Source organism: Rousettus aegyptiacus, unplaced genomic scaffold (genome assembly GCF_014176215.1).
Source record: "Rousettus aegyptiacus isolate mRouAeg1 unplaced genomic scaffold, mRouAeg1.p scaffold_m13_p_2, whole genome shotgun sequence".
Lineage (NCBI taxonomy): Eukaryota > Metazoa > Chordata > Mammalia > Chiroptera > Pteropodidae > Rousettus > Rousettus aegyptiacus.
The window spans coordinates 96451745-96468772 of NW_023416295.1; the positions used below are offsets into that span (position 1 = coordinate 96451745).

General features: G+C 54.5%; 2 protein-coding genes across 7 annotated transcripts in view; one reads left to right on the forward strand and one right to left on the reverse strand.

The window, feature by feature from the left end:
* The window catches only part of TSPAN9 (tetraspanin 9), a 187161-nt gene extending 175100 nt beyond the window's left edge, over positions 1 to 12061 (forward strand). For all 4 annotated transcript variants that reach the window (XM_016130115.2, XM_016130117.2, XM_016130114.2 and 1 more), the window contains 6 exons: positions 3584 to 3775; positions 4150 to 4224; positions 5493 to 5594; positions 6371 to 6502; positions 6929 to 7012; positions 8639 to 12061. In XM_016130115.2, the coding sequence (XP_015985601.1) occupies positions 3584 to 3775; positions 4150 to 4224; positions 5493 to 5594; positions 6371 to 6502; positions 6929 to 7012; positions 8639 to 8710 (657 nt within the window). In that variant the 3' untranslated portion in view covers positions 8711 to 12061. The remainder of the gene's footprint in view (positions 1 to 3583; positions 3776 to 4149; positions 4225 to 5492; positions 5595 to 6370; positions 6503 to 6928; positions 7013 to 8638) is intronic.
* Positions 12062 to 14078: 2017 nt separating this feature from the next.
* Positions 14079 to 17028, reverse strand: part of TSPAN11 (tetraspanin 11) — an 88553-nt gene continuing 85603 nt past the window's right edge. The window contains exons 9-10 of one of the 3 annotated variants that reach the window (XR_004955883.1): positions 16905 to 16955; positions 14079 to 14761 (exon numbers count right to left, since the gene is read on the reverse strand). Coding sequence is in view for 1 of the 3 variants with exons in the window: in XM_016130120.2 (XP_015985606.2) it covers positions 16905 to 16955 (51 nt within the window). In the remaining 2 variants the exon portion in view is untranslated. The remainder of the gene's footprint in view (positions 14762 to 16904; positions 16956 to 17028) is intronic. The other 2 variants (XM_016130120.2, XR_004955884.1) reach the window with 2 other exon arrangements.

Genomic DNA, 17028 nt, shown 5'->3' on the forward strand with positions numbered 1-17028 from the left:
CGGCTGAGGCCGGCGTCTTGGTGCATTTCACCTGTTGGCTGGGACCCAGCACACACTCACAGTCTCCTAGGAAGGGCCTCTGCACCATACTCCAGGGAACCAGGTTCTGGTCCTGTCCTGGCAGTGTGACAGCTGCCTGACCCCTCTCAGTGTCCTTATCTGTAATTTTAGGGCCTGATGTTTGTACTTTCTTCCTGCCTAGAGGCTCTGCTGGTTCTGGGTCATCTGAGTTGGAAACACCTTGTCTACCTCAGCGGAGACCCCTGAGGATATGGAAGAGTGGCAGTGGGGTGTGCAGTAACCCCTATAGTGGCCTCATTCATTTAGCAAACATTGTGCATGATGCCTTCTTGCCCACCCCACCCCCACCGCCACTCCACCCCTGGGCTTAGGTACAGGCTGTTGGTGGGGTTGCCCCACCTGGAGCCAGCACATCTCCCCTGGGATCTAGCTTGGGGCACTGTGGTACCTCTAACAGGAAGTGAGGAGGGAAGCAGATAGGGGACAGGACCACAGCTCATTTCTCTTAACCTGGTGGGTCTTTGGGAAGCTTGCAGACCAGATCAGGATACATGCAGTGTGAAGTCAGAAAAGCAAGACTAGGAGAAACAACCAGCTCCTGCAAGCTTCTGAAATGTCGAGGTTTTCCCAGATGGAGGCTCCTTGGACTCATCAATTACCCCGAGGAGGAAAACGGAGAATGGAGGCACAGAGGGGACCCCAACCAGGCCTACTCCCAGTGAGAACCGGCTTCTGGGAAAAGCTGTGCTCTCTTGAGAGGGTCCTGATGTCTCCAACTGCAGGATGGTGGGGACGTCCTGCAGCATCAGGGGTCCAAGGCCAGCTCTATTTAGCAGGCTCCTCCACCTGCCGTGAGTGACTCAGCAGCAGCAGGTTTTCCTGTCATTCATTCCAGGGTCTGGCTGTGAGAGCCATACATTTTCAACGTGAAGATCATGAATGTCCGTGGTATGATTAATGAAAGAAAAATTGAGACGGCAGCATAGAAACTGACCAGATTGAAGAAAGTCAGTGACAAGTCGGATGAGAGTTTGTGCCTCACTTGTAAACTTGGAGCTTGTGACCTGGTGTGGAGCACCACCTAGTGGTTGCAGGGGTTGCTTCCCGCAGCAAAGCTCAGAGATGCCCCATTGGGTGGATGATCTGGGCGGGCCTGAGTGTGCCTACGCCTTGGGAGCCTTGTCCTTCTCACACCTGGGGCTGCCGCAGAGTATAAGAGGTGCAGGACGCCTCACCACAGTGTGGGGGACCCAGGCAGCTGCTCCACTCACCTAACTCCCATCCCCCTACAGCTCCTTGGACAGCCTTTGGTTTAGTAATGCACGGGAATATCCCCACTTCTTTTGTTATGCCCAGTCTGGACCACCTTTGTTTCCCCATTTATCAATATCGTACTCATTCTTTAAAGCCCAGCAAGCCTTGTTAATGCTACCTTCCGAATACATCTCAAGTCGGACCATTTCTCACCACTCCTCCGTCACGACCTGGTGTAGATCGGCCACAGCCCGATCGCAACAGTAGCCTCCTGATTTCTCTCCTGGCTTTCCCCAGTGCCCGCTGATGGTCTGTTCTCTGAGTGTAGCCAGAGTAATCTACTGAAGAACTTAAAGCATGTCGCTCTCCAGCTCCAGAGGCTTCCCATCCCACTAAGAAAGGGCAGCACCCACATTGTCTCTCCCAATGCCTGTGAGGTTCTGTGTCCTGCCACCCCACCTACTGGTCCCCTACAACTTGTCACCTTCACTCTGTCGTAGCCACACGGACACCTGCTCCTCTGTGGCTGTCTAGGCTCGTTCCCATCTCAGAGCTTTTGTACTCGCTGCTCCCTCTACCTAGAACATTCTTCCCCCAGATATTTGTGTGGCTCACTTCCCCTCTTTATTTGGGTCGCTACTCAAATGCCACGTTCCCAAGAGGCCTTCCTTGACCACTCTGTCCCGTTACTTTCTAACTCCTTATCCATTTTTATTTTTCTTCCCAGCACAAACCAGAACCTGAAATTCTGTATGTTTGCTTATGTAGCATCTGTGTCCTGTGTAGGAATTCCCTCTTCACGAGGGCAGGGCCTTGACCGGTGCTGTTTACCATCTCCCCAGCACTCAGAAAGGGGCCTGGCACTTATTAAGTAGGAGCTCAGTTTGGGTTGGGGGCTGCCCGTCTTCGCGGGTACATCTGTGTCTCCTCTCTGAGTGACACCAGCTGGAGAGCAGGGATGTGCTTGCTTCATGGGGGTCACAGCACAGACCCCGGCCCTTAGGAACTTCTCAGTAAATGCTTTTCAGAGTCCAGTACCTGGTACTGGCCACCTACTACTCATGCTTGCTTCCACTTAAATTCTCACAACAATACAGAGGAAGGCACTGTTATTCTCATTCAGCATAAAAGAGGCTTGCAAGTTCACACAACCAGGACAAGCGGGAGCCGGGCACCAGATCCATGCCTGTGCCTCCCCAGCCCTTACATCTGTTATTTCACCCTGCCCCAAGTGCACCTGTCCCCGAGGGACCGCCTCCTCCGCCTGGCATCTCAGACCAGGACAGTGACTGCTGCCTCTGAACTCCCGTTCCATTTACTTGGCGCCAGCGTGTACTGCCGGGGCTGGATGCTGCTTTCTTATTGCTCCCATCCAGCCCAAGAGAGGCCTGAGGAAGGCAGGTCCCTAAAGTGGTGGTAGCTTTTCTGGCACAGGACTCTGCATGCTGTAGGTTCTCAATAAATATTGGTTGACTGATTGATTGGCTCCTCAGACTCAGCAGACTTCCTCTGAATTGCCGGAGGAGGCAAGTGTCAGCTTTATCGAGTATAAACTACAGCAGATGTGGAGATCTGCAGCCAGTGAAACCGAAGCTTCCTTGATAAAGCTGGTGGCATTGGTGGCCCCAGGGGTGCCGTTGCGAAGCGTTGGCTTTTGGGGCCCATAGCGCTGGTTGCTTTTCTTACTGGATGGATGGCGAAGGCAGTGATGGGTTCCTACACGTGGCCAGCCCCTCAGCCAGCTTCTCAGCAAGCCCAATGAGTCCTTTTTTTTCCATCTGGGAAAGTTTTTCATTGGGCTCCTGAGAACAGTGGGCCAACGGCCCTTCTGGTCCAGGCAACAGGTCACGGTTGCTGGAAGGTCTGGCTTGAGAAAGTGGACTCTGAGATTCTCTTTTCAACCTCAGAGACAAGTCCTTACTTGCTTTCCATGACCACCGTGCACCCCGCCCCCCAGGCCGCTCCCTGAATGCCAGGGCCTCTCTTCCACCAAGGGGAGTAAGAGCAACCACTCATGTGTACACCTAGGACCCGTGATATTTGGCACAGGATTTTGCTTGCACCTGAATTAACTTGCTCCTCAGAGCGACCCTATGGGGCCTGTGAAGCTAATATAACCCCATTTGCGAGATGGGGAGATTGAGACACAAGGAGACTGAAGGGATTCGTCATCATTTTAGGCTGTGACCATGTCTCACCAGTAGCCCAGTTCTGGGTCTCGGGGTTGGTGGGGACACGGAGTCTTTCGAGTCCCATGGTGAGGAATGCAGAAGCAATGCCAGCCTAACATGCTTTCTTTTCTCTCCAGCTCTGTGGCTGTGGGCTGCTTGGAGTGGGCATTTGGCTCTCGGTGTCCCAAGGCAACTTCGCCACCTTCTCCCCCAGCTTCCCCTCGCTGTCTGCGGCCAATCTAGTCATCGCCATAGGCACCATTGTCATGGTGACGGGCTTCCTCGGCTGCCTGGGGGCCATCAAGGAAAACAAGTGCCTCCTCCTGAGTGTAAGTTGGACCCCCATATCCTCAGCCCTCTGAACTCTGAGTCACCCTGCATTTTGGGCCACAGAGACAGGCAAGGCCTGGGCACATTCGCTGACTGAGCCCAGGAAAATTGCTTCTAGAATGTTTTTTGCCCAGCCACACCCCTCTTCCTCCTTGTTGGCCATCCCTTCCCTAGTTATCCTTCTCACTCCTCCATTGGCTGTCTACTGTATGCCCCTCCTCTACCTGTCTGGGTTTTCTTAGCAGTAGATGGCCTCTCCCATACCTGGGAAGCCCTGTCCATGTGCCACCTCTCCCCTGCCTCCCTGCCGTCCTTGTTTGTACCCCATCCCCGGCCATGACCACCACCATCTGCCCACGCTTTTTCTTTCTAGTTTTTCATCGTCCTGTTGATCATCCTCCTAGCAGAGCTGATCTTACTTATCCTCTTCTTTGTCTACATGGACAAGGTAAGCCTTATAGGAAGGGAGGGGCTTGTGGAATTTCATTGCCTTTGGGGCTGGGTCTAGCTGGGCAAGACAAAGGAAAAGTGCTGACAGGTGGTAGTACCTGAGGAAAGGAGAGTGGAACCAGGAGAACCAGGAGAGGCCCAGATGAAAGAAGATTTTGGTGGGGTCAGCACGGGGAAGGCGAGCTTGGGTTGGTTTATTACCTCGTGTAGGCTTAGAAGTGGAGTCCTCTAGATTACCCATGGATGCAGTGGACGAGTGGGTGCCCCATCACCGGGTGCGTTCGAGCATGCTCGTGTTACCCACTGAGAGAAGGGATTCAGACCTCAGTAGGTGGTTGGACTGGGTGATCTGAGGATAACACACGGGAAACATGGAGGCACTTTGCAGGTGACACTGCGCGCGGGGCTTGCTTTTGGGGCGTAGCTGCCCTTCTATCCCTACAGGGCTGTGGGGACAGAGCGGCTGTGTCTAGGGTTCAGGAAGGTGGTGGGCTGATCCCTTGCCAGACCAGATAGTTCCCAGTCAAGTTGGAGAACTCCTTATTGGCGCGACCAAGAACGAGTGGCTGGGCCCTCAGTCTTGGGGCTTTCGCAGGCTCTCTCGGCGCACGCTGCCGAGTGCACAGGTAGCTGTGTCACCGGCTGCTCCTGGGATTCGTGAAATCCTTGCCCAGGCCACACTGAAAGGTGCAGTCATCATTAGGATTAGAAACAATAGTCCTTCAGCGTTTATGAAAGAGAAGAAATAACAACATTGAGACATCCCTCTGTGTCAGCCCTGTTCTTGCCCCTTTATGAGAATTGTTTCCTTTCATTCTCAGTACAATCCCAGACGTAGATAGTACTAGTCCAACATATTATGGATAAAACAGAGGCAAGAGAGGATAAGGTAATTTGCCAGTGAGAGGTGGACCCGAGATCGCAATGACTAATCTGCCACCCTTGGTCCCAGGGTGTATTTTGACAAGGGCATCATAGGAGAAGATGTGCCTGGGGTGGCAGAGTGGCCTGCGTGTGTGGCCGGTCTCTCTGTCTCTGAGTGTTACAGCCCTGCTGACGAGTTTAGCTCTCCTGGGAGTCAGTGGGTGCAGACTAAAGCTGGGAGCATGAACCTACCCTGTGCTTAGCACCCACCCCCACTGAGCCAGCAGAGCCCAGCCCCAGGGCTCTCCCCCAGTCTGAAAGAGTGGTGGCCAGCAGTCCTAGCTGACCTGAGCGTGTTGCAGCCTGGTTCCAACCATCCTGTCTGTCTGCCGCAACCGGCAGGTGAACGAGAATGCCAAGAAGGACCTGAAAGAAGGCCTGCTGCTGTACAACACAGAGAACAACCTGGGGCTTAGGAACGCCTGGAACATCATCCAGGCCGAGGTGAGGGGTCGGGGGAGCTCTGCCGACTGGACACAGCGGGGGCTGGGCCAGGCCGGCAGGTGGGGTGGCAGCCTGGCCCTCAGCCTCCACCCAGGTGCCTGACTGGGCTCCTGTGCTGTCTGGATTTTAACTGAGAGCTGCTGGGTCAGATGCCGTACATTGGGTTACAGCCGGAGAGGGACGGGAGGCGAATGAAGGTGGGTAAACAGGACCTGGAAGCAGGAGTGGACAGGCCCAGGGGAGCCCTGTGAGTGACTAAGTGGCACAGGGAACTGCGAAGGAGGGTTAATTGAAAAGAACAGACCATCCGAGTCCTTTTCTGAAGATTTGGAATGAGTGACAGAGTTTGTTTTAGTAACACGTGCCTCCCTGGTCGTGGCTCAGGCAGGGAGGCTTTGATTCCAAAAGCAAACAAATCAGTGCAGCCTCAGGTCCCATGCTGAGGCCTGGGGAGGGGCCGGCAGCTAACTTGAGACAATCCACAAGCACAGAGCTGGGAAACGGAGGGCTGAGCACCCCTGCCCAGAGTCCAGTGCCCGGCTCTGAGGGGCAGGCAGCATTCCCGTCTCCCTGCCCTGGCCTCCAGGAAGGTTATCACTTACTTCTCCTGTGGGCCCTTCTCCTGAGGACAAAAGAAGGGGCAGGAAGAAAGCCTTTGTCTCCTCTGCTGAACTCCAGGGTGGCTGCTTCGTGGGGCGGGGTTGGTCTGGGCAGGGGAAGGCCAGAGAAGGATGGCAGGCCGTGGCATGTCTGACCCTGTGCATCCCCACCCACAGATGCACTGCTGTGGCGTCACCGACTACACAGACTGGTACCCGGTGCTGGGCGAGGACACGGTCCCCGACCGTTGCTGCATGGAGAACTCCCAGGGCTGCGGGCGCAACACCACCACCCCACTATGGAGAACGGTGAGGCCCGAGGCCGCTTCCCCCGGCTTCTCCTGCCAGCAGCCTGTGTGGTGGGTGGTCTGGTGAGGGGACATCTAGGAGGGACGGGTCCTCGGACGCCAAGGAGTTGGCTTAATGTGGGAGTGGAGTGGGGCACACAGGACTGAAGCCAAAAAGTAGGTGGAAAATAATGGGGAGCCCGGACCCCCAGTTGGGAGCATCATGGCGGGGGGGAAGTCGAATGGGGTCTGAGGCTGAACATTAGGGCTTTGAAGGTGGACCCCTGTGGGAGGCAGAACCTGCTCGAAGGCAGGAGGACTAGGCTGAGGAGCGGGGAGGGACAGAGGAAGGAGCAAGGACGGGCCGCGGGGGAAAGTGGGTGGGGCTGGGCCGGAGGCGGCACTCATCGTCATGCCAGCCCTTCACCTTGTGGTCCTCACTCCCTAGGGTTGCTATGAAAAGGTGAAGATGTGGTTCGATGACAACAAGCATGTGCTCGGCACGGTGGGGATGTGCATCCTTATCATGCAGGTAAGAGGGCCATCTGAGCCTGGCTGCACCCCAGCCGGAGAAAAACAGACACCCAGAAGTCAAATCGCTGACCCAGGCAGCCTGACGTCCATGCTCCGTTCTGACCTGAGGCCTCTCTTTCGATGCCCGTCCCAGCCCTGCAGGCTCCACAGGGCACTGTTTCCTTGCATCCCGTCTGAGCCTGGGGCCTGGCATTGGCATTGCGTGAAGCCCCTGTATGAGTTTGCTGGTGAACACACCTGTCCCTGCTCCATAGGGATGTTCAAGCTTATGACTGAACTGAATGAAACCTGAGTCTGCAATAATGATTGTGAGCCTGGGCTCATGGGCCAGACTCCACAGGTGTCAGTCCTGGCTTCACCATCTAGATATGTATGACCTGGGTACATTGCTCAGCTTCTGTACCTTAATGCCCGCTTCAGTATAATGGGCATGATCATTGTGCCGCTTCTTAGCATATAGTGAGTCTAGAACAGTACCAGGCACATGGACGTGCTCGGTAAATGTTAGCTGTAATTAGCCAGCGCTTTATGATGGTGGTTCTTTGTAAGGCCTAGCATAGATGATGGAGAGGAAAGAGGAAGGGCTCCCTGCCTCCCGTCTCAAAGATGAGGCTGATGCAGCTGGCTGGGAGCAAGAGCTGCCCCCACAACCTGACCTTGCTGTCGAGCATTTCCTGGATTCTCTGTGCTTACTTATATATAGCTCCTGTCTCTGGTGAGCAGGAGTCTTCAGTGCCCAATTCCTTTTGGAGCACCTGAACTTGACTGGTTGGTCCATGTTTAGATAGTCGATATCCTGCATGAAGTTATCTTTCTTACCCTACACTCTTGGGCCCAGGGGCCTGATTGTGTCTGATTTATCCAGGTGCCTGCAAACTTAGCAGATGAGCTCACTGTCATTTTCACAGAGCTCAAATGTGAGGTAAACTCATCGAGAGCAAGATTCTATTTAGTACCAAGAATAGGGCTCCTCTCAGGTCTGCCTGTGCTCAGGCCTGGACCTGGACTAGAACACTGGAGCCAGGCTCGCCAGACATGGTCTCCTCCACTTATGCCTAAACCTTAAGGGCGAGAGCTCTGAGAGGCGTACAGTGCCCCCTGGTCACCTGCTTGTGGCCTGTGCCCATGACACACTATCTGTGGTTACTGTGCAGCCACAGGCTGGCTTCTTCCTGCCTCCTGCGCTGCTCTGGGTTACCAGCCCCTTTCAGGACTGAGGAGCAGGACACAATGAGCATGAATGTCCTAAAGGTACCGTATCGTATATTCCAGAGTTGAATGGAAATGACTGAGCATGGTTTTTCGTGTTCCCTCCACCTTCCTCTCCTCCTCCTCACTTCCTTGTTAGCCATCATTTAGGGTCTGGTCCTTCATGCATTCAGGCCTCACCACGGCACTCTGAAACAGGCGGGTTAACGTGCCTCCGGGAGGTTCGATGACATTCTGTACAGACAGCTCTGAGGGGCTGACTGAGCTGGTCACCGGGCACCCTCCTCCATTCACCTCTGTCTTCATCCCACCAGCGTTTTTCAAGTACAGAGTGTTATACCCCTTGTTCTAGGTGACCCACGTCAGACCCCAGCCATGGGGCTTCCGTCTAAGGCCCTTTCCTCCTGTCTTTCAGATTCTGGGCATGGCCTTCTCCATGACCCTCTTCCAGCACGTCCACCGGACTGGTAAAAAGTACGACGCCTGAGCGGCTGGCGGGAGCCCCAGCCCCCACGCGGACACTGTGCCAGGGAAGGAGATCTGAGCTTTGTGTTGCCTGCCCGCGCTCCGGACTGCTGACCCCTGCCCCCACCTCCCCCAGCTACCCTCCCCACCCACCCGCCTCAGCCTTCTTGGGGTGGAGGGTCTGGGAGGAAGAGGCGCGGGGACTTTGGGGTGCTGGGGGTGCCTGGATTCCTGCATCTGTGTATTTGCCAAAGAAGACAGGGCGGGCCAGGGGACATGCTCGAGGAGGCCCGAGCACTGGCGCGTGTCTGCCCCCCGCCCTTCCTCACACTGACACTGGCCCCGCGTGGGGTGCAGCGGAGTGCTCCCTCCTGGTGGAGAGACTGCCCAGCGGAGGCCACCCTGTGGGCGAGCGGGCGACACCGCCTCCGGCCAAGTCCCCAGGGAGCATCTTGCCCAGGCTTTTTATACCTTACAGTGTAACTTTTTTATTTTATTTTACTCTGATTATGATTATTCAGGAATATTATCTCAGATAAGTTTAGGGTTAGCTTTCTGATTTATAACTTTTTACTGCGTTGATTTCTGTAACGGTTTGATTTTTTTTTTTTTTTTTTTTTCCTTTTCTGAGGGTGGGAGATGGGTGGGGAGAGAGGACGTCCATCCGTTTTCAATCAGGACAAACCACTGTGCAACACTCAGGAGGCTCTCGGGAGAGATGCACCGGGCCGCATTCGGAATGAGAGGAGGGCCAGACCAGGACGGCTCTCCCTGGCCTGGCGGCTATGGCACAGGAGCCTGGAAGAGGAGGTGCAGCGGAGGAGTGTAAAGCGACGTGGAAGAGGGTCCTGCACAGGGGCGATGTGTTTGCTAACGCTGGTGTAAGAGGCCAGAGCAGCGGGGGTCCTGGGGCTGGTGAAGGGCTTTGCCAGGAATGTGGCTAGAGCCGGCTAGAGCCGACGTGGGTCCTTACATTTCACTGATGAGCAGTTTTTTTTGTTTTCCCTTCTTCCTTCCTCTTGCCCTCTGCTGGCACGGGAGGCTCCCCCTCCACCCCATGCGGGTCATCCCGCAACAGGTTCTGCAAACTCCAGTGATTTCACAGACATTCCTGCTAGAAACTCTTGGACACATACCTCTCTAGTTCAGATGCTGCTCACTTTCTCACATTGCTTCTGGAAGGGGAAGCAGTCCTTACATTTTGCTGCTCAGACAGTGCCAGAGGGCCCACGACAGTCAAGAGGGGCGAGTGGAAATGGTGCCCATGATCATTCCAGCCCAACTCACTGGGCTGCCGATTGCCTGCTGGGAGGGAGGGAGAGATGCCCATTGTGGTCCCAGGACCCTCATCTCCTTCCTCTGGGTTCACTGATGGTCGGGTGGGTGGTGATCATGTCCTCCATTACCCCAAGGCAAAGTACAGAAAACTGAGAAGGGTTTTTGAAGACTGGATTTCGTTAAGTAGCCTCAGGACAAAAGCAGCCTGAGTCAGGGCCTGGGAGATGAGCAGGCAACTGGGACGTTCTGCTGCATCGGGCAGCCCACCAGCACTTACACTGGTCTAAGCTGGCATTCTGCAGGTAAAGGGAGAAGTTGAGGATCCACAGGAGAGAGCTTGAAAAGGTTTCCCACTAGCTAGCTAGGACCCCGTGCACGGCCTCAGGTGGGGCCGCACATGGGGTCAGCTGCCTTTTTCCTACACCATTTGGGTCAATACCTTTGGTTGCCCACTGGGCCCACATCTTCTCTCCAGCCTCTACCTGTCTGTTCCAAGAACTGAGACCCAGCCACCCAGCCAGCAGCTCCTCCACTCACCTTAAATGCAGTGCAGTCGGGACCAGGAGTACAGAACTTATGGTGAGCTCAGGATTCACGTTTTTGGAGGATGGCAAGCAGAGAGTAGAGTGGTCTCAGTGAGTTGGGCAGAGTAGAACCACCTCCCCGAAACCAGGCTGCTGGTGCTGGTGGGAAACCTGGGAAGGTGGGGTCTTGGGTGGAGGATGGGCAAGCACACATTTAAGCAAAACTGCCTTCTGGGTCCTCTGGCCCGTTTTCCTGGTAAGGAACTTCAGCCGCCTCCCCAGGAACCCCCATCTGCAGAGCTCAGAGCAGGCGGCCACCATGCCACTACTGCAGAGAGACACTCACCAAACAAGCATTCAAGTCGCACAGTGGGACCTGGTGCATAATGAGTTTATGCTGGGGGTGGGGGTGGGGTCAGTTTGTTTATGCCTATCAATGCAATTTTTAAGTTTTGTTAAAATCAACAGCAAAAGCCTAGCACCTTGGGAAGTGTGTAGCCTCCCTGACAATCTTGTTTCTGGAGCTTCAGGGCATCCTCTGGCCCTGGAACCCTTGCCGCAGTCCTCAGTCCTACTGCCGGTCTCCCAGACTGTGTTCTCTCCTCACCCTGTGCTCGGATGTTCTGTCATTTGGTGGAGTGTGCACTGGGAAGGGTGCCGTGCACAAGGAGGCAGTGCTCTTCCAAGCCCCTTGCCTGGCCTGCCTAGTGGTCCCCACACCACACAGAAGGCCTCACTAGTGGCTTTCCTCACCAAAGTCAGACTTAGTTGAATCAGATCTCATGATGCAGGCAGCTTATGGACTTGACTCGGAAGGCCCCGTAGACAGCTTCAAGGGACTGCCTGCCGTGGCTGTCTCTGCAGCCATCTTGTAGGGAAGGTGGGCGAGCAAGAGCTGAGAACGGCTCCCCGGGGGTGCTGCGGCAGGTGTTGGGGCACAAGCCTTCACCTGCACCCCTATCTGGAGCATTTCCACCCCCTCTCCCAGTGGGCGTGGGCCTGCATCTCAGGCTCTCACTCTGGAAAGGCTGCTGAGCCCACCCAAGACGCTCATGAAGACATTCTGGTCCGACTTGGAACTAGGTGGCGGTCTCTCCTTGCTTTAGTGGCCAAAGAGCAGTGCAGATGGATGGCAATGACTGTCCCCGACTCTCTAGCCCCCTGCCCACCCACCGGTGGAGGTGCTAACTCGCAGGGACCTGGCACAGGACAGGAGCTGGGGCCGGGCGCGTGGGGTCCGCTCTTTGTCCCTCAGCCCATCGAGTCTGGCCTCGTGCGTTCCCGGCCTCCCATTTCCTTCCACTCCCCACAGTGAGGCAGTAGTGCAGGGTGGGGCCTAGCCTCCCTGACATGAATGGGTACTCCAGGGGCGTGGCCTTGGGGCCCGAGCCCACACCCTGCCCAGCCCTGGGGCCTCACGGGAGAGCAGGGGGGCACGCCTGTTGGTTTCAAATGCACTTTTCTGCTTGCAATGCCATTTCTGCATTTCCTTCATCCTGGTCCTGGCTTTATTGAACACCATGTTTTTAGCATGTTTTTAAATAAAAACTGATAATGTGTCAAAAGCACAAGCAGGCTGTCTCTTTGTGACATGTTTGTTCTGCCATGACGGTGGCTTATTTCATGTTAAGGTTGGTGTGAGGGATCAGAGGGGATCAGGCACCAGTTGTACCCTTTGTCCAAGATACATCCCATAGTCAGGACCTCGCCTCCCTTTCTCAGACCCAGATTGCAGATGTGCTAGGTGTGTGCGAGGTCCCTCTGTGGGAGCCGGAGGAATCCCAAGACCCTCTTTGCCTGGTGACTTGATGCAGGTTTGGTCAGGGGCCAGTCCAAATGGCCCAAGCCCTCTGCACAAGAGGCCAGCTCCCATCTGTGTGTTTGTCTCTTGCCACCGACCACCATTCTTGTGGGCTAGGCCCGTAGTGTGCTGGGGGAGGAGGCAAACAGTCGTTCATGGCTTTCTGCGGGGGCACGGACTGCCAGTTTTAGGTACAGTCTCTCTCCAGTCCCCCTGATGTCCCTGGGGTTCGTTTGAGCCTGGTATCTCTTCCAGGAGTAAGGAGACCTTGCAATGTGACTTGCCTGGGCTGCTCTCCCTTAGGTGGCTCTAAGATGATTTCATCGAGTCGGTATGAGATGGTCAGCAAGGAAGGAGGAGGGCACTGAAGACCATGTGAGCCCACTGGTTTGGCCACCTCACTGCAGGAGGAGCCCCCCCACCCCGCCCCGCCCCCGCCAGCTTCCTCGGTTGGCATTCTGGTTTGTGTGTTTTCCTCGGCTGCCGTAGGCACAGTGACAAGTTGCAGGTGAGAGAAGCTCAGACATCATCTTGCCCTGGGCCATCACTGCACCTCATGTACTGGACTAGGAGGCTGGGGTGGAGATGAAGGGTGGGTCTGCAGGGTGGGTGCGATGGTAGCGGGAGGGGCGTCTGTAAACCTCTCCGTGCATGGAGGTCTGGCTGGCTGCCTCCTCCTCAGGGCAAAAGCCAGCTTGTCATGGCATCGTCCCAGAGCATCAACTTCTGGGGCCCCCTCCTGCAGCTGCCGTGTCCCAAAGCTGCCTGGGATTTGCTGAGGATTGAGGAGTCTGAGTTGACCCTTTGTCAAAGGTCCAGCTGGAATGGCATCCCTGAGAGCCTTCCCAAGGAGATTTACCAGAGGGTACCTTGTGACTGGGGTCAGGAGTTGGTCATGGCTAAGGGACAGGTGACCTTCCATCTTCCAAGGACTAAGTATGTCATAGGAATGTGAGTGGAATCCACTTCCTCTCTGCCCCTTCTTGCTCTTACTCCTGCACAGTGCTTCTGGGGGACGGAGTGAAATCCATTGGCTCTCAGGGCACTGGAACACACCGACTGCTCTGTTAGCACTGGGCTCCGGTCAGATGAGCTAAGCTGTGAAAGGCAGGCCCCCCTGGTGGGGCAGGAGAGGAGATGTCTGTGTGATGTCCGTGTGACGGTAGAGCTGGACATCTTATTTTTCCTGGGGACTTCTAATGACTAGTCTAGTACCTTCTGGGACATTTTGGGCTCTAAGGCCATGGGATAGAGTGACTGAGATGACCCTGCAGTCCCTTCCTTTGCCCCGCCTTTCTCGTGTGACATGGTGAGAGAGCAGCCTCCCACCAGCGCTCAGCAAAAGGTAAGTGAGAAAGGATGGTTTGCCAGCCACAGCAGAACAGATCTGGTTCACGTTTGAGAACTCCCTCAAAACAGCCCACTTGGAGCTTGCAGAGAGATACAAAATTTATCACTCAAAGACTTCTTGAAGACTAACTTGAATACAGTGGTGAACAGCCCACACCCAACCCCTGTGCTCACCAGGAGTAGATGGAATGCAGCTCAGTACCACGACAGTGATGGCCCTGGGTGGGAGCCACACTGACCCCAACTCAGGGAGGGTGAGACCCTCCGGAGGAGGTGATGCCGAAGCTGAGAGCTGAAGACAGGAAGAGTCAGCCTGGCAAAAAGCAGAAGGAGGTGTGGCTTGTTGATTTTGGGGGAGCTGGTGCACAGAAGGTGAAGGGGGTGTCTGGAGAGAATGGCGGTCACCAGAGTGCAAGCCGGCAAACCGGGTTAGAGAATCTGAGCTTTAAACTCAGAGCAGTGGGAGCTGCTGACAGGCCTGAAGCCCAGGATGCCCAGCTCGAATCTGCCCTTGGGAACCGTCACTCTGGCTGTGGAGTGGAGAATGGTTAGAGGGGACAAGGTAGGTGCAGGGACATCGGGAGAGGCTGCTGCAGTGTTTAGGTGAGAGGTGATGGAGCCCACAGGAAAGTGCCAGTGGGGTGGAGGAGGACAGAAATAACAGATTCGAGAGACACCCAGGGGAACTGACAAGTCTTGGTGACTACTTAGACTTATTGCGGGGAGAAGGAACATCCTTGTCATTCATCCGACATGACGTCCCTCACTCTGGACAGATAGATGACTAATTGTTTGCTCCAAATAGAGCATGAGTGTGTTTTCTGGGCTCAGTGCTCATGGGAAGGAAATGGGCAGAGACCAGCAGGATGTAATCACATCTCTCCTTTTGTTTGTGTTGAGCATTACGGCATGAAAAAATGCTTTCACGGGCATTATCTAGGTTTCTTCTGGCAACAACTATGTTATTGGCTGTCACTGTGCCTGAACTTTCACTGTTCGAGATGCACCAGGCCTGGGTGGGAAGAACGCTGGTTTGGGGTTTGGAAGGCCTGGGTAAAGTCCCACTCTGCAGCTGGTGTCCACGTGAGGCTTATGTAGTCATTGAACTTGGTTTCGTCATCTGCAAAATGAGGACAGTACCTATTTACAGATTTGCCATGAGGATTAAATAAAAGCATGTATGTAAAGACATCTAGCTTGTTCCCAGACTGGGGTATGTGCTTGGCAAGAAAGTGGTCAAATCTGGTTCCTCAGGGGTCCCCGAGGAAAAGCATGCCCCCTGCCACGGCTGAAAGCTGGGTCGCAGGGGAGCGATCTGGAAGGGGGGGATGATGTATTGGGAGAGTGAGCTATGTAAAGGAGATCTGCGGGTGGGCTCGGTGGGCAAGCTTCTCGCATGCCTCAGTTTTGCTCTGAGCTGGCTCATAGCAGCATTCAGTAATCCACAGAAGCAAGAGGGAAGTCAGATTAAATGAATGTGATTCAGGGTACAAAAATATTGGCAATGCAATGGTCCCTTCTTAAAGCATTCAGTAAAGATTGGGAGGCTATTGATTTAACTATCTCATTTTGCTGAGTTTGATGACAACCGTGGAGATGGACTATTATGCCTCTTTAACCTAACAAAAAGAACAGCAACACTCCACAGGACACACTCAAGCCAGGTTCTCTGGCTGAGCTGGAATTTCTCCCTTGTGGCCCTAGAGACTGCCAGACTGCCAGGTAGCTGAGAGCAGCTGGGGCACACCTGGGGCATGACCCTTTTCCCCTTGGTTTCTATTTGTGCAGAAGAGAGTGGGAACTGGTAAAGCAAGGGCACATAGTGGTCTCTAGCTGGGTCTGGTGGGTAGAGCCTGGTGCTTGGAGATTTTTCTTCCAGCAGCTGGAGCGCTCTGGGACCTAGCCTAGCCCATCATCCAGAGCATTTGTGACTTGCGTGCAAGACGAGCCCATGTTCTGTAATATAATGGTATCAGGAAGGGCCTTGCCCTTTGCTGCCTTCTTCTCACCCTAACTCCCCCACTGAATTTTTGCAATCCCAACATATTCTCAAGATATTTATTTATCTCTGTCAAGAGACCCCAGTTCTTGAGAGGACTCAGCCTTTTTTATTTTACTGATTGGCAATACAGGGAGAGCATGTTGAATTTGATCTCTGGTCCCTAACTTTCTCTAAACCCCAATTAGGGATGGATCCATGAGCTATTTACAATAGTTTGACAGAGTGGCGGAAACTGTTCATGACCTCTTCAAAGGGTACCCAGACTAATGGGGACATTAACTCTCTTGGCTCTGGCTGGCCTAGTTCTGTCCTCAGTGCAGTGACATGATTTGCACCTGGTTTATGGAAAGGATCGAATTCAAGCTTCATTCACTGCCCTCTTTACCCCTGGCCTGAGCCCAAGGATCCCATCAGGTCCCCCCACAGTGCCCTCGCCTTCCTGCTCAGTCCTTGCTGGACAGTGTTTCAGCTAATGGCAGCAGTGGAAGAAGAAGGGAAGTAAGGGCATCATGTGAATTTGTTTTGGGGAAGAAAGTGGAATGATCTTGGCTTTTGGGCCCTGTGTCTCCACCACCCCACCAGCAGCCTCTCTATTCTCAGTTGGGCACAGGGTGTAGGAACTAGAGTCCCACCCAGCTTGAAGCAGCCCATTCTATGTAGCTGACAGAGGCATTGGCACCTGCTGGGAAGTAGTGGCAGCTGGCAGGCTAGTGGCAGCCACCAAGGAGGACAGTTTCGGCAAGAGCTTCCACTGCCCGCCCCCCTGACCAGGTCCCCATAGGCAGCCAGAGCCATTTAGATGGCATGGACAACCACCCACAGTGCTGCCTGTGTGAGGCAGGGAGGGGCTGGAAGGATAGTCATCCATCCTCGGGCATGCTTGTGTAGACATGCATACACACGCTTACACTCATAATGATGGTTGAGGTGAGCAGACATCGAGATCTAACAAGATAGCTGCCCACGGATGTGCTGCAGGCTGGGTCTGTTCCCCTGCCTGCTGTCCAAGCCACCAGAGGGCTGGCTCTGTGATTGTTCAGTGAATGATCTTGACCAAAGAGTCTGGATGACACAGGAGAGGGGCCAGGGGCTGTAGACCCCTCGCAAGGTGAGTCCTACCTGGGTGGCTTGATCTGCTTGCACAGCAAGTAAGCAGGCCCCCTTCAGGTTCACACCAGGTGGGTGGCCTCCTCCCAGTCTGCCTCCCCAACCCTCAAACCACCCCAAGTCCCTGTCTTGGGCTTCCCAGTGTCCAGCTTACTCAGGTACTCTTCAGGCTCCCAACTGACCCACTCCACCTCAAGCGAGTTTTCTAGACAGAATAGGGAAATAGAATGACTGTTTTATGTCATAAAAGACAAAGCATTTACTTCCTTTTTAGCTCC